The sequence below is a fragment of the Ornithodoros turicata genome, chromosome 9, assembly GCF_037126465.1.
Source record: "Ornithodoros turicata isolate Travis chromosome 9, ASM3712646v1, whole genome shotgun sequence".
Taxonomy (NCBI): domain Eukaryota; kingdom Metazoa; phylum Arthropoda; class Arachnida; order Ixodida; family Argasidae; genus Ornithodoros; species Ornithodoros turicata.
Window position 1 is genome coordinate 22,974,730 of NC_088209.1, and position 15,898 is coordinate 22,990,627.

The 15,898-nt window shown below is 48.0% G+C and overlaps 1 protein-coding gene across 1 annotated transcript in view; it reads right to left on the reverse strand.

Moving 5' to 3' along the window:
• The window catches only part of LOC135368378 (protein crumbs-like), a 48,409-nt gene that overhangs the window by 19,820 nt on the left and 12,691 nt on the right, over positions 1–15,898 (reverse strand). Inside the window, exon 2 of the mRNA XM_064601595.1 lies at positions 879–1,421. Coding sequence (XP_064457665.1) covers positions 879–1,421 — 543 coding nt within the window. The remainder of the gene's footprint in view (positions 1–878; positions 1,422–15,898) is intronic.

A 15,898-nucleotide genomic window follows, 5' to 3' on the forward strand; every position in this document is an offset into this window, starting at 1 on the left:
GAAAAGAGGGGGGTTGGGGGTGCACACTTTGCCCCTCCCCCCCCCCCCCCCCCCCTAAAGAAAAAACGCTAGGTGACACATTAGATTTCCCACACTCCCTTCCCCAGTTACCGCTTTGAGCGCCCTCCTGAGCTCTAAGATTCTAACAAATCTCTTCAGAACATATCTTCCATCGTTCGGGATACCCATGGCATTTCGTCCGCGACATCTCTTTTTGGCGCGCGCGTTCCTCCTCGCTTTCGTCCACCGACATCGCGCCCAATGGAGTCACCCAACAGACACCCGATAAAAAATATTCACTTATCCCCTTTCACTTATTTATCACTCACTTTTGTGCACCGATGTCACTGCCCTAGAGGGCACTAGCTGGAGACGAGACCGTCGCCATGGGGTATGTCACGCGAAGTTTAGTTTCGGTTGTCATACGCTGCCATATGCTATTTAGGAAGCTATTAGCGGCGAAAATATGAAAACTTCAGGGATATTGGTACAAAGAAATATGCACACCGTACAAAAATCTGTCACCAGCAAATGAATGGTAAATTGGATGCGGATGGAGGCTCTGCCGGAAGTCAGGTCCATCACGGCAGCTGAACCAGTGATTAATCCAGAACCCACCCACCCCTACACCCCCTAACACCCCCGAAAAAACATGGAGGATACCCCCTAAAAATGGTGTGTGATTGCGCGATATTTTGTCAAAAGCATGTAAATACACCCCCTTGCGGAGCCCAGCATCCCCCAAGGACGAAGTTGCCACTCCGGCTGCCCTGCTGGCGACTGTTCTCCACTTTCTTTGAAGCGTGAAACTCTTCACCAGCTCGCATGTATTCACACCACCATCACCAGCACCGCCGTATTTAGCCTTTATAACTTACCACAATGTCCGAGGTCCGGTAAAAGACAGCTACCCCACCGCACTCCAGAAGATTGCACATCAGCACCACTGAGAACTACGGACGCACCTTCCTGGATGCATCCCGTAAAGTTCGACCCCACCCACACCCTATCTGAAGGCAAGGTCACATTTAGAAGGTACGACCTGAACGTCCTGCTCGCCACAAGAACAGTTTTGCGGTCCACACGGAGCTGCAAGGCCCCAAGACGCCGAAAGAGCGCCACACTGTGCCAACGATTGTCTCTGTGATTGGCTCCGATGTGCACGGAGTCTTCGCGTGACCTTATGCTCCACCGTAGCTCAAATACACCGCTTGGGAGAACGGAAAAGGCAACGGAGTCCCCCGAAGAGTCTGACTGGAACAGCAGGACGCCGTGTCTGCACGTCCTGAAGGCCAGGGTGACTGGGGATGTGAAGGAGATGGACCCGTTGAGGATGGCGTAGGATGTCCCATCGAAATAGCCTTCGGATTGGGACTGGCCGGAGGCAGGTTCTGGCAGCCGTAGCGTCAATGCTAAGAGCACTGTGGAGAGAAGAAATAGCACCACGTAAGTTTAGGTTTCCGGATTTTCGGAAAAAACATACGTCGGCAAATGCGGGCAGGGTGAACCGAACCGAGAACCAGAACTGAACCGCTATTTTCCCGAACCGGAACCGGGCCGAGCCACAATATATTTTTGCCATTTTGAAACAACCTGAACTAATGAAAAGTGCTGTTCCGAACCGGTTCGGCAAACAGTTCAGCGTTATTATTATTATTATTATTATTTATTTATTTATTTTAATTTATTTCGTAAGACGCAGGACAAGGATGACATGAAAGGTATGAAGGACATCCTTGTAGAGGGCTAAAACGGATGTTATTTAAAATTCCATCTACATGCGCGTGTGGTACATGATGCTCGTAATCCTCTTGGTCATGCGCATTGTGTCTTTGTATTTGGGTCAGACCACAGCTGTGAGTCGTGTTTCTAACCTTGAAGTATACAATTTATTTTCGTTTCTTTGCGACCTTGATTCGCCTGCCGCTGGCCTGCGGTTATCTGGACACCACAAAAAGTATGTACTATACTAACAAAACGTGTACTATTCTTTCATTAACATTTTCTTACTACTTCAGCTTGCGTTGTCATCAACCCAACATGTGTATCTTAAATAAATAAATGATCGATGTCCAAACGTTGTTGACGTAATGTGTTCGTGGGAAAGCTCGCGTCCTGTCCTGTATATCTCCAGCGTGTTACCAGAGAATGTTGGCACAACTCTTTCTGCAGTGCGCTGAAGCGTTGTGAACCAGAATAAAACTGTTCGAACCATTATTTCTGCGCTCCGGAACTGAGCCGAACCAAAATTCCTGAACCGAACCCAAAAATTGTTCGGTTCGACACCCTGAATGCGGGTGATGCTCCGTACCCGTTCGGCATTTTCCTTCCTCTTTCTATGTTTTCTTTTTCTCTCTCTCTCTCTGACTGATGTCGCGCTTCCGTCAACATATCAGGGCCTCAGTCAAAAGGACGGGGGCCACATATCCGCCCTTACATTGAAATAACGGCTTTCAACGGTGACCATGAACGACGTAGCCATGGTCAATAATCGTAGGTCTCTCAACATGCGTCGAGCATGGGCGTACCGAGAGGGGGGCAAGGGGGGGGGGGGCGTGACCCCCCCACCTGGAGATCCAAGGTCGCGTCTGAAAATAGTGCGCTCTTTAGTCATAGGTCGTAATGATTATTCTCAGGTGCCATAATAGGAACCTCTGAACACCCGCGCAGACCGCCTCCAGAAAAAGATATGTGGTAGTGGAGGGGGTTGAATGCTTGCCCACCCCCACCCGCTGGAAGCACTTTCCACCCCCTCGGAAAAAATTCTGCAAACACCCATGGCGTCGAGAGCGCCTGGAAGCACAGTTCAACTTACCTGGACGCTGCGACAGAACGTGATTTTAACTTTTGATAGTTTTCGTTTGAGAAAATCGTGCTGTTGTCTCTACCCCATCGCCGCCCCAAGGTGATTTTCAACGGCTTGCGCTAACTACCAGCACCACCACCAAATAGGAGAACTGGTGGAGATAGATGAAGTTAAAGATGAGGTACTAATTGGACGAAGCGCGAAACGGGCTTTGACCTGGGAAAACCAGGAGCGTGAACTAAGAGGGGTGAGGGACTTCGGACCGTACGCCGCCAACTGAGGGGCTGGGCTGTCCCCAGGGACTTTCCCATTACCATCTCCCATACCATCTAATACCCTAAACATCCTGCAACACCCCCAAAATACCTCCAAAATAGGAGAAAAAAAACAGCAGATACGGGTGTCATCCCCCACTACATGAAAATGTAGCTCAAACCTCTGATTGTCTTCCGCAACATCGACTGCAGAGGAAGCTTCAACTACGGCTGGTTTCGTTTCAATAAGTTTGTTTCAGAGAAGTTCCCATCGCCCAGCGGTCATGCGCTGCCTCCTCAGAGCCCCAAGGTTCGAGCCAGAGGTAAGCACAACAAGGATGGAGCTAAAAGAAAAAAAAAAATCCCCAATTGCGCGCGGGCAATTTGCGCGCTAATATTTGTCGGCTGAAAACCTGTAGGACCGCATTCCAAAGGCCTCCGCCCACGAGCGAGCCATCAAAACCTCGCAGCCCAAGGAAAGAGACACGAGCTCAGCAACCGCCGCAATCGTCGTATCTGACAAATGCATGTTCTGACCACTGTTTCGTTGTTTCCGCTATGAATCGTCCAGGAGATTCCTCCCGCAGACTTATCTCTCACTGCAAACACGGCTGCCCTGTGTTGCTGTCGCTTTGTTGTAACAGGTCTCGCGCGCGGTTGCCCAACCTGCATTGTGTGCGCGCGGAATTCCTCGTATTAGAAACCTAGTAGGAGTCGATGGTAAGGCGTGAACGCAAACGTGTTGTATAACGAGTCGTATTCGTATATGTGTCAAAGTAAGCAGGGGAAGGTTCGAAGCAGGAAGCCCACTGTAAACCGCGTGGGGCGTGGTTCTTGAATGTGACCTGTTGCAGGTATATACGCGGACGCAATTTCGAATGCGAGTTGCAGACGCTTTGTTCCTGAGCGACCGGCGGTGAGCGATTGACCCCGTTTCGTCACAAACGTGCGGAGGTTCCACACCCTTTTGGAAACGGTCTTCTAGGGGTTTAACTCTATCCTGTCGACGTCATAAGGAAAGGCATTCAATCAAATAATGGAGTAAAATAAAACCATAGGAGGAGTGCTACACGAGACAACTAGTGGCGTTGTTTTGCGTCATTTCCCATTCCTCCGGCGGAGTAACTCCGTTGAGATTGACGGACTGCATTTCATGCCGTTCTTAGGCGGAACACGGGTATAGCCGGTATAGCATCCTCAATATATCAAGTTCTAGTAGATCGGATGCACGTTACGAAAACTATACGACGAAAGACGCTGTCCAATCCAAGCTCAGCCAAGCTACGTGATGTCAGCCGTGAATACTTTCCGGTGCACAGAAAGAGAAGGCAGTCAAATAGTCTGCAACACGAACCCGTAGGTGCACAGGAAAATCAGATCTTATTGACGAAAAGCGTCTCATTTTCGATGAAAACATCTTCCCCCTGTATTAATTTTCGGAGCACAGTCGTATGGCCTGACTACTGAGGTCAAATAATAAGCCTTAAACTCCTTTCAATGCACCGTAACAATACGGTTCATGCAGGCAATGGTTGTAAAACAGCCATAAATTGGGAATGGAGCCCTCGGCATTGGGGATGCCGTCACTCCAAGGACTTGGAAAATCTGAAATACGTACACCCTTCTCCATTGCCCCCACAACCAATCTTTCGGGACTAAGTCAGCTAGGCCGTAGCCTCCTATGTACTGTAGGATTAAAGTATATAGGAGGCTATGGCTAGGCTCTCGCCCTCTCCATTGTGACAAAATTATTTGGTCCATGGTGAAGTCTAGGTAGTCCAGCAACTCTCTACTCTAATTACAATCGCCATAAAGCTGTTGTTCAACAAGACGAGAGCACCATAGTCATCAGGGCAACTGCTGACAATGTCTATAGTCTTCTCGTCTCCATGCAGTGCACTGCTTTTGGATACGTTGCACCGCTACCTACTACCTCTCTTCTTACTACCTTCTTCTGCAAGCGGTCGTCCGAAATGAAAATAGGGACGTTTAGCAGTGCAATAAAGGAAGGCAAGGCGATCTGCATAGATTAGCACATCACGACTCAAACTGCCCTTGAAACGAAAGAAGTTGAACCATGATGAATGCCGCTTTCCAGACACAATGGAAACGCCATAGAAGATTCTGTGTGATCGTCCCAGTATCCCTCCAGGTAGCCCCCTTTTTTTTGGGCAGATCTGTAACAATCGACTTTTAAAGTACGGCGACACAATGCCTATTGACTGGTACGCGCAGGACGCAACATATAGATACGGAACTTTCTTGCGTTGACAGCCAAAACCTCGAACAGTATGCGCAACTGGTGAATGCAACAAACATAAGGGGCAGGGTTGGGCAGTATTTAAATACTGTATTTAAAACAGTACTTAAAATGTAAATACATGTAGTTATATCTTATATTGAAATACAGACTAGGAAAATGTATTTAGATTTGCATTGCAATACTGTTTTTAAGTATTCATTCCCATGAATACTTCGTAAATATATGTAAAATACATCAAATCTTCAAGCAGTTTCTGCTTTTGGCCTCGACAGACCCCATCAATTATGATGGAAATAAATTAAATCAAATGCTGCGCTTGTGTGCAGCAATGGAATGGTATCAGCGTTACTCCTTTCTACCAATACCGCACTCAGTACCAAGTATGAGCCTATGGCTCTGACACCTCAGAAAGACACCAGGACTGATGTCTAGATGACTTTCTGGATGCGCATATTGTTCTTCAGCTCCCATGGTGAGACTCGTTTCTTTCACGAACTAACATGAACTAATCAAACAGGAGATGCATGAATAACAGAATCGTCTAATTAAATTATTTAATCATTAAAATAAGCAGCATGATGAAGGAGCTCTGTTACTGCGTAACGATCTGCCTAATGGTCATATATTAATAGTTATGCAGTCTATATTGGACTTATATTGGACTGAATGTATTTATGACAAGCATTTAAATACATATGTAAGCGAAGTATGTTGTATTTATATTTAAATAAATAAAAAATCTATTTATTTATGTGTGGAGGAAATCAACGACTCCTGAAGATGACTGCAACTTGGCGTCGTCGCTGCAAGCGGCACTAAAGTGCAAAAATTTATAATCGCGAACTGAAAAATGCCGCTACTTTGACAGTATTGGAAAAGGAACGGGATTCATCCGTTGCATCGTTCGTAATGCGAAAGAACCGCCCATTTAAGCTTTCCCTTTCTCCCTCAAGAAGGCCGACAAATGCGGATCGCTCTCTCATTGGTCTCCGCAAACGCGTTTCGTCCAATCATAGCGGAAGGTCGTTTGAGGGGACCAATCCGAAACTTCTCTGCATTGTCGCACTTCTTGAGAAAGTGAGGGAGGAGGAAAGCGTTTTATTGTGGATCCCGTTCCGTTTTTGTTGCTGTTATAAAGGTAACGATACATTTAATTACACGGTGATAACTTTTTGTACTTTATGCGCCATTTATTGCTTTCCTGGCAGTGCACACTTTGGGGTGCATCACCAAGCAAGGAAGAAAAGCTGCTGTGCCCTACGAATGAGTAAGAAAGAAAAGAAAGTTCACGAGGGCGCAACTGAGTGCCGCCCAAGCTTCCATTCAACGACTGTTTTCCGCTTTTCTTCGTGACTGTCATTTGTAAACGGACTTCCTTTCGCAATAAAAGGGTGAAGGAACCTTCCTTATGCAAACGACGTGTTCCGTTCGGACGCATCATTGACGGTGCAGCGGAAGACCTTGGCAGGACTAGGGTCACTCTAGGCAGGACAACGGCATCCTCGGAGGTTGGCTCCGTTCAGATGGGACGCATAGATGCCTACACGCGCTTTCCTGCCAGTGTCTGTCGTTGGTTGGTGACGTCTTATTGCCGCGCGATCTGCCTGCCGGTGTGGCCGCATGTTGCACGGAGAGGAGGGGAATCGTGTATCCTGGGGAGAGATTTCGCAGGGAACATAACGTATTTTTCGGCGTATAACGCGCACGTTGCCCATATTCCGAAGTGCCAGTGCGCGTTATACGTTGCAGTTTTTCTCGGAAGATTCGTTCCTGCATTACTGCAACAAACCGGACCAGTTGGTAACAGAAGACAGGAGCAAGTGCTGGGACTTGGTACGAGAAAGTCCAGGTACTTAGCACCTGGTCCTGTCATCCCTTCTTTATGTCCGGGTCTTTCAGTGCTAGTTTATAGGCATGTGCGGTAATACGGCACGGTAACTATAGCAGCAGATTTACACGGAATGTGTGTCAGCTATACCTGCGTGGCGACATGCAGCAGGACACGAGGTTACGGCATCCTGCATCCTTAGGAAGGGGAGACGACCGGATCTGTTTGCCTATAGACTGGCACCTCGTTGTTCGCGGCACTTCGTTCACCGGGTCGTTGAATTTCCTGCTCCTCGACGATGTCCACTGCACGGCTGCCCACCTCGGAGCACCGAACGACTGAATGTCCACCCCCTTGGTCACCTACATATTTTATGTTGCTGCTATTTGCCTGTTTTTTCCTCTTCACTTACTCAATCGTGGGATGCGTGAAAACTAACCATTTACCTTGGAAGACACCGGATAGAGGTTAGTTCCCTGCAGCGCGTGAAGGCCGCGTAAGGTAAGAGAGGAGTGGCCCAAGTAATTGCGGCGCTTCACGGATGAGCAATTGTCCCGGGCCGATGGGGGGCGCGTCCTACGGCCACCTCGAGCAACGGAGTAACGACGGCGTTGAAGATAAGTGCCTCTTTCGAAGGCTCAGCGCGCAAAATATAAATGTCGTCTATTATGTGCTTCTACGAATTTTCGAAACAATCCGCAAAACTCCATAGTTTCGTATTCCCCAAGAACAGGTGACGTCACCGAGACCTCTGGCGTCCGTCTCCAAGCGACAGCGCCGCGCACCTTCCCGATCTCCGCTCCCGGTCTCCACGTTAGAAGCTCCAATTGTTGTTCTTTATTATTATTATTACATTACGTTACATTGCCGGGAGGCCCAGTAGAAGACTAGAGTTAGGTGTTGCTTATGGATTTAAGGTTACCCAAGAAAGGGCTGGAAGACTGCCAGCAGGTGTGGCGAAGCCGAAGAGACGCACATCGACCTCCGAGGAGCAATGTTGCCAGACGCGTTGGTAGATTGGGCACCTCATGATGTCATACTTCTCAAAAGTTGAAATGATACCTCCGCTTAGAGAAACAATATTTTGGGAGAACACAATGTGAGACTTCAGTTCGGTGGAGTTCTGAAGACACGAAATTCGGTCCGCAGTGGCACTTTAGGGCGAAAAGCCTGCGCAATTTCCATTCACATATGCCCGTCATTTCCGACGGCTGTACATTCTCGGAAAGAATGCACTGTAGTAACAGAGGTCGGCGAGCTCTTTCAGCACCAGCACTACCACCACCACCTGTTTCTAGAGTGTAGTGAGGACAGAAGCCCTATACGGTTCCCAAAAACTTTAGAAGTGCTTTTAGGGCAGAGCGTTGGTAGGTTGGATTTGACCATCACAGACCAAACTTTGACATGGGGGAGGACGAGAGTCCAGCTGATTTAAAGACAGTGAAAGTGTGATTCGGGAAGGTTGGTAGTGCGGGCAATGGAGGAGGATGTGCTCTATATAGATCTTCCAGATCACTGCAGTGGCGGCATCTGGGAGAGTCAACTTGTCTCGGGCAGTAACGCCACTGAGCTGTAAGAGCCACGTCGAGTCGCATCCGATGAATTAATGCAGCGTCTTCAGACTAGCACAATGGACTAGGCGACCAGCTCCCGTGGCATAGTGGTTAAGATGATTGCTTTCCTCGCAGAGACTGGGAGGTGACACGGGTTCGAGTCCTGTCACCGGCTGTGTTGTCTGAGGTTTTCCCTGTGTTTTCCGAAGACTTTCCAGACGAATGTCGGCACAGTTCCCCCTGAAGTCGGCCCAGGACGCATACTAACCCCCAGTCCCTGCTGTCCTCTCTCCACCTGTCCCCGCCTGTACGCCGCTCATAGCCCCAATTGCTTCGCGGCGCTAACATGGGATTTAAAAAAAATTGGGCTAGAGGATAATCTGAAAAATGTACAGCTGGCCGTCAAGCCGGCTAGAGACGTCGCAACGCGAGGAATTCGGGGATATATGTGTTCATTTCCGCAGCTTCCATAAACTTGTCACGTTTAACTGCACGCTTATCTCGATCGAGATAAGGCAAAGGCCATCGGCCACTGAACTGGGAGCGTAAAAGTCTCTGTTCTCTGATAAACATACCCCGCGCAACAAACTAGAAAAATCCCTATCGAGCATGTCACGGAGCAGGCCGTTGACGGATGGGGCTATAAAATCACTTTGCGCCAAGTCCAGAGGCCACAACATTAGCCCCTATCAATGCCGACGCAAAAAGGCGATTACATCAAACGGATATTCTTCGGAATTTTCCCAACCGCCCCCAAACGTTCTAACCGCCTTAACCCCCAAGCCGCCCCAAAAAATCTTAAAGGACGTCTTCCCAGTAGTTCACCCAGAACCCCCCAAATGTTTTGCAACCCCCAAAAAACTTTTAAAATTTTCCTGTGTACTGCTGTTACAATGTAACTGCACCCCCAATTTTTTTTTCACCCCCCCCCCCCCCCCCGAGCTTTCGGTTCTGGATAAACTATAGTCATGTTCAACATGAGAAGGAAAGGAAATCTAGTCTGTCAACTACATACGCCGTTGGAGATAACAGATAACGAGGCGCAATGGCGCGCCAGGAGAAATACTGCAGCGCCACCACGCAGCGTGGTGGCGGTGGTGAAAGGGCTCGCCATCATGTGACCAATCTTGATAGCCAATACGGAAGCGGAGTGAGTATGATGAATTATGTTATCTGGCGAAGGAGCGAGCGTGACCTCTCTGTGTCCAGCCATCCTATCTGCGGCGCAGTAATATTTTGAGAGCTGACGGACTTGATTTCCTTTCCTTTCTTAAGTTGAACACGACTATACTGCCTCCTCCCCGAGATTACCTACCAAGATAATTAGCCAAAATAACAAAACAAATAATTCACTAAGTGTTGCAGGCATGAAAGAAGTTCCATTGTTCGGGTGCACGTGTTGCAATCTTTCCCTTCTTTTGTTTCGCTCGAATACTGCACGCGCACCGTCACGAGGGTGGAAATAGGAGGACGCACGCAAGCTTCGATCATGACACAAGTCAGGCAGCGAACGAGCCAACGCCGTCTTTATCGGTCACCACTCGAAAGTCATAGGTGAACGAACTTCGGCTAAAATTTTACGTCAGGAAGGCAAAATACAGCGAGAAAAGGAAAAGACCGCCCAGCAAAGGCCAGGTCGACGACTGTACTGGCGGAAGCCTTTAGCGGCTTACACAGGAAAGGGTTACACGGCCGTTCGCATAGCATATGAAGCCCGAGCAGGTAATGCAGATAACTGCGCTTGCAGAAAGACTCATTTTGTGAACCATTACATGGAGCCTACGCGTTTGTGGCTCACACGGTACTCTTATGAAGGTTGCAAGAAAAAGAAAAAAAAAGTTTGGTTCACACGCAAAATGATGAATTACGCTCGATGCACCAGAAGGCCGCAACGAAATGATGAAAAGCATGCCCTACTAAGCTCGAAGTTCCGGGTTCGAACATAGCCGAGGACACCAGACAAACATGGCGGTATTGTATACAATAATGCTAATGGTACTGTGATGTTACACGTAATGATGTATGTATGTTACTGTGATGTATACAAGCACGTTAAAAAAACATTCGGGTGTGCAAAAATGGACCTCAACCATGGTGTCGCTGATGGTCATTGTTTTTTTTAATTGTGTTAGCGCCGCGAAGCAACTGTGGTTGTGAGCGGCGTACAGACGCGGACAGATGGCGAGAGGACAGCAGGGAAAGGAGCGGGAGATCGGGGAGGGAGGGGGTGTTAGTACCCGCCCTGGGCCGACTTCAGGGGGAACTGTGCCGACATTCGTCCGGAAAGTCTTCGGAAAACCCAGGGAAAACCTCAGACAGCACAGCCGGTGACAGGATACGCACCCGTGTCACCTCCCAGTATCGGCGTGGAAAGCGATCATCCTAACCACTATGCCACGGGAACTGGTGGTCATTGTTGTCTTGTCCCGCGTTGTACGTTTCTAGTTTTATTATCAAACCCAAGAATTACCCAATTATCAAAAACTGGCCACACGAACAGTGGAAAATCACATTTTCTTGATGCTGTCTCCTGCATGCCAAGCAGTCTAATCAATCACATTTTACTCTTCTTCAGCCACGGCTATCCAGGAAGACCTCGACAACAATAAACGAAAAATGCTGGGGCTGTCACCTTCACAGTAGCCGAGACAAAGGCAGAGAGGCTGCCGCCATTCCACGACGCGCATCCCAAGCAGAAGCCATGATGCTTCTGTCGTGGGAAACCGCGAAGTACACGTACGTTATTTGCGACGACCGGCGGTCAGATACAGCGCCGTCTGGACCATTAAGGGTGCTTCAGCGGGCGACTGTGAAGTATGGGACAGGATTCGACAAGAGGCAGAGCAACGGCTGCGTCGAGTTTCCCTCGAAAAGGGTGATGCGCCACCAGAAACGTATAGACAGAAAAATATTTCAGGAGGGGTTCTACGTGAACTTTTCGTGGGGGAGGAAGATTTCACCCTCGTTTTCCCTCTCCAAAATGCACTACCAAAGGTACGATTTCGGGCTGGAAAGGGAGGGGGGGCACCGAACCCCCCTCCCCTGGCTACGCCATTGTGCGGAGGTGTTTTGAAGGAGCGTGAGTTGCAACGGCTAATGTGTGTGCCTGGAACGCTTCAAGGGACTAATGGATGGGTAATACTTCGCTATGCAGGCAAGCAATGGGGTGTGTACTCGATTGGCAGAATAGAGTTACGAGAAAGAGGCGCCGCCGTGCGCAGGTGTATCAGCTGTTAGTGCACACGACAGGCAAAGTGTGCAAAATATCGGTTCGCAATGCCGTTATCGATAGACTTCTTATTAGTGCAACGCGTCGTTTAACGAATTTACTGGCTTTAGTATTGCCACGGTGGTACTGCGTACGCAGCTTCTTTGCTTGTCCTAAGAAAAAAGCGGGTGTCCACTCTGCATGCACGTAACCTGACTTTGCGCATAGCGCGGGCGCTGTGTGAGCACGCTATTTCCGTATACGCGAGCCGGTTGCGTACGCTACAACTAAAACTCTCTAGTTACTAAAGAGTTTCAGAAACCGTGACTTGTTTACCACATCATACCATTCGAAAACAGTATGATGCAGTTGATGTGCTCGTTTTGCACCAACACACGACTTACAACACGTTGTGCGCCATCAGGGAATGATGGGAAATATGTTTGCCCTGCGTAAGGTACCCCTTGCGGTAAGGATTCGTGCTGGGTTTTCATGTCAATTAGGGTGCCCGAATTCCGCAGAGGAAGTGGGGGGGGGGGGGGGGGGGGTGACATGATGCCTGTTGGCTATCGTTTTTCGCGGACCGGCTGTTCCCTGCTCCTCCGTCATGTATTCCTATCAGACTGTTTCGTATAACAAACTTTGCGGGGAGAGGGGGAGGAAGGTTCCGGGAAAATTCTGGCCATACGGTTGTTACTAGTGTTTTTTATTCGACGGACTTCTCTACAGTGCTGTTAGTAGCAGGGTCCATTCCACGGTAAATTATCCAACCGGGCCGTTCGGCCACTTACGAGTTTTTGTTATTTTATTTTGAAGATAATTTGTGCGCGTAGGCGGCCATGCAGGTAAGTAGTTGCGAAGGTTTCTACACAACATATACTTTACGTAATGTTTTGGAGGATCCGATAGGTGACGTTAGCTGGTTGATCACCTCAGAGCACTGGGTGACGTGTTGTGGCCCAACGGTCTGGCTGCCCATGCGGCGGCATGTTTCTCGCCGGGGATCCTGCGTCCTGGGCGGACTTCACAGGAAACAGTGCGGACGTTTGCCTTTAAGATACATATATTAGATAGGCGGCGTGAGAGGAGATAACATATTTTCAGCCACGTTTATTCGCTCGTGCTCTCTGATGCGCACCCTATTACGATTGTTTATGACACAACACTAAACAGCACGTCAGAAACACACGAAAACCGTTTTTTTTTAATTTTTAACGCGTAGATCTACTCGAATTACCTATAGCTTAGCCCTTGGCCAATCCCCTTGTATAGAAGTGAAAGAAGAAGATCGCATGTTTGCGCGTTGACTGTGCAGTGTTCTACCATGATTCTATATATAAAATAATAATAAAAAATAAGACAGGAAAGCAAGAAAGAAAGAAACAAAGAAAGAGGTGTTTTTTTGTTTTGTTTTTTGCATTGCAAGATTTTTTACTTATGCAGCAGGTGTGTATTAAGTAAGTCAAACTATGGAAAAAAAATTAAAAAAGTTCAATCAACGATGTACGATTCTCCGAGGGGAAAAAAATTCGCAGTCGACGCTTCCATATCGCACCTTTTTTTTTCTTCTTCTTCTTCTTCTTCACATTCGACACATTTGACTCAGTTCGAGCAAGAAGATTTTTCTCCTAGGGGTCTGACAGTACAGAGTATGCAAAATATACAGGCCCGTATATTTGGAGAACGGAGATGCAGAAACGTTCCACACAGGGACGGCGTGCGTGGAATGGAATCGTGCATTCCATTCCGCCGTTCATTCTCGTTGTCGCGCCGTGTATCAACAAGAATGCATACCGCACACAATAGCCGGGGCACGACATCCTGCAGGGGCACGCGACAGTGATCGCTTGAGCTCTCACACCGAAGAGTCGCGCGTGTCGCCACTTTTACGCTACACCGCCTCTCTCACGGGGTATCGGGTACCGCAGGATCGATCAAGTCCATGATTCACAATGGGCGTAACCATTCTCCGCACCGCACTATATCAATTGTTCACGGCGTCGCATGCAGCGGTACATGCACGACTTGCGGCGGCTATACCCTAGATTGCATTCTAGTGAAAGCACAAGAGTCAGCGACACGCGGGTTGTCGATGTGCCAAAATACTAATACCATTGTCTTGAGATTGATAGATAAGTAACCTGTAGATAGCGGACCAAACGGACTGCGGGGGGGATTTTAAACCACGGTGTAGGTCCGTCCATAGCCTTACAGTGATGACACCACGTGATGACACCACAGTCGCGTGTGGTGATCGCCAGGTTGTGTTTGCCGTGGCTGAAATTTTCGTAACTACCACGATAACAATGAAGAAAGAAGATTTCAAAATACATTAAAGGCTTTCAACAAAAATCTACAGCTTCTAGCCCCCCTCCCCCCTCCAACATTTTAGTTCCCTTGCTGTGAAATTTACTCCCTGGCACTGCAACCAGTCCCTAAACTTCGTATACTAAACCGGCGTATATTTAGTCCTGAAAGGGACGAATGGCTGGGGCGACGGATCTATTCCCAAAATGGATTAACTTTCTTACCTCCATTTCCCCCCTTTTTTTTTTGTTTGCTCTACATAGGTGCACTGGGGTAGCCAGTCCAATTTAGTCGTGACTCACCTCTCCATTTTTTTCTTCTATCCATTATCATCATCATCATCATCATCATGAATAAATTTACCCTCTTTATAGCGTATTTTGCGTCCAGCACAACGTCATCATCACTAAAATAAAATAAGCCTTTATTAAAAGGCTTCATTACTTAAGGCTTACTAAAAGGCTTCAGTCTCATTAAAATAAAGCACAGGCTGTGTTATCAGATGTTTTCCCTGGGTTTTCCCGGCAGACTTTCCAAGTGGATGTCGGCACAGTTCCCCCCCCTGAAGTCGGCCCAGGACGCATAGCCCCCCTCCCAATCTCACCCTCCCTGCTGTCCTCTCCGCCGCACATAGACACTGTTGCTTCCTTGTGCTAACGCGGAATAAAAGAAAGATGTCATTTTTTTAAAGGTACTTGCGAGTATTTGATTTTGCGATGGGCAAGGATTTTCGTCTGAATCAATCCTTGAAAGGTGTCGTGTCACTTCATTCGCGAATACAATTTGATTTTTCGCGATTTTATTGAAACTGCGAAATTCGCGAAAAGTAATACGTGGCGAACACAAATACGTTTACAGTATACGAAAGACGAACAGCGGGCAGGACTACTCGCTTGATTGCACGGGCCAACTCAGACACCGCCCCTGAGTCACTCGCATTAAATATAAAGCTATACGTGTACCAACAGGACACAACAGCATCGAGACTAATGGCGGTGTCACCACCAGCAGGCGAGAAAGTGTGCGCGTAACTCGGAGTAATTAGCCTCCTTCGAAACGCGTGCGCAGAGTTTTCTCAGTATCATCGTCGTTAATGAGCTATTCGCACACTCCTTGGTTGCCTTGAGAACCGTACGACTCACATTACTGCATTTTAAATACATTAACTCGGTATTTGTACACTATGGCCAACATTCTTTCCAGAATTTTCTACTCAGTACTTCAATTACTTTTTCTTTTTCTGTTGGTCTTGATACCGTGTTCAGTTTCACAACTTTGTCCGTCGGCCTTCCCTTGTGCGTTCCCTTATCCGTACTCCGATAATGTGTAATGGCCTCAAACCTGATCTTCCTTCTCAGGAGTTTTGTTCAGAAGTGCTGATCCAACGTAGATTCGGGGCTTCTCACTCGAGGTCGCAGAAAAAACCTGGTGTCTAGAGCTTGCGAAAGTGATCAGTGTTAGCTTTATTCCCCATTTGGTTTTTCGAAGCGAAAGTTGGATCATTGCAACTCACGGCTCTGCACTTTGACACTAGACGACGGAATTGAAGGAGGCATCCTTGCCTTCCATTGCCTTTGCTTCGGATGCTTCTTTAGGTGAGTTGTGGAGCAGGACTAGAACCTGTGTCTGCCCAGCCCGGTGTAAGCTGATTTCGGTCAAGCACTACATCATTTTGCAAA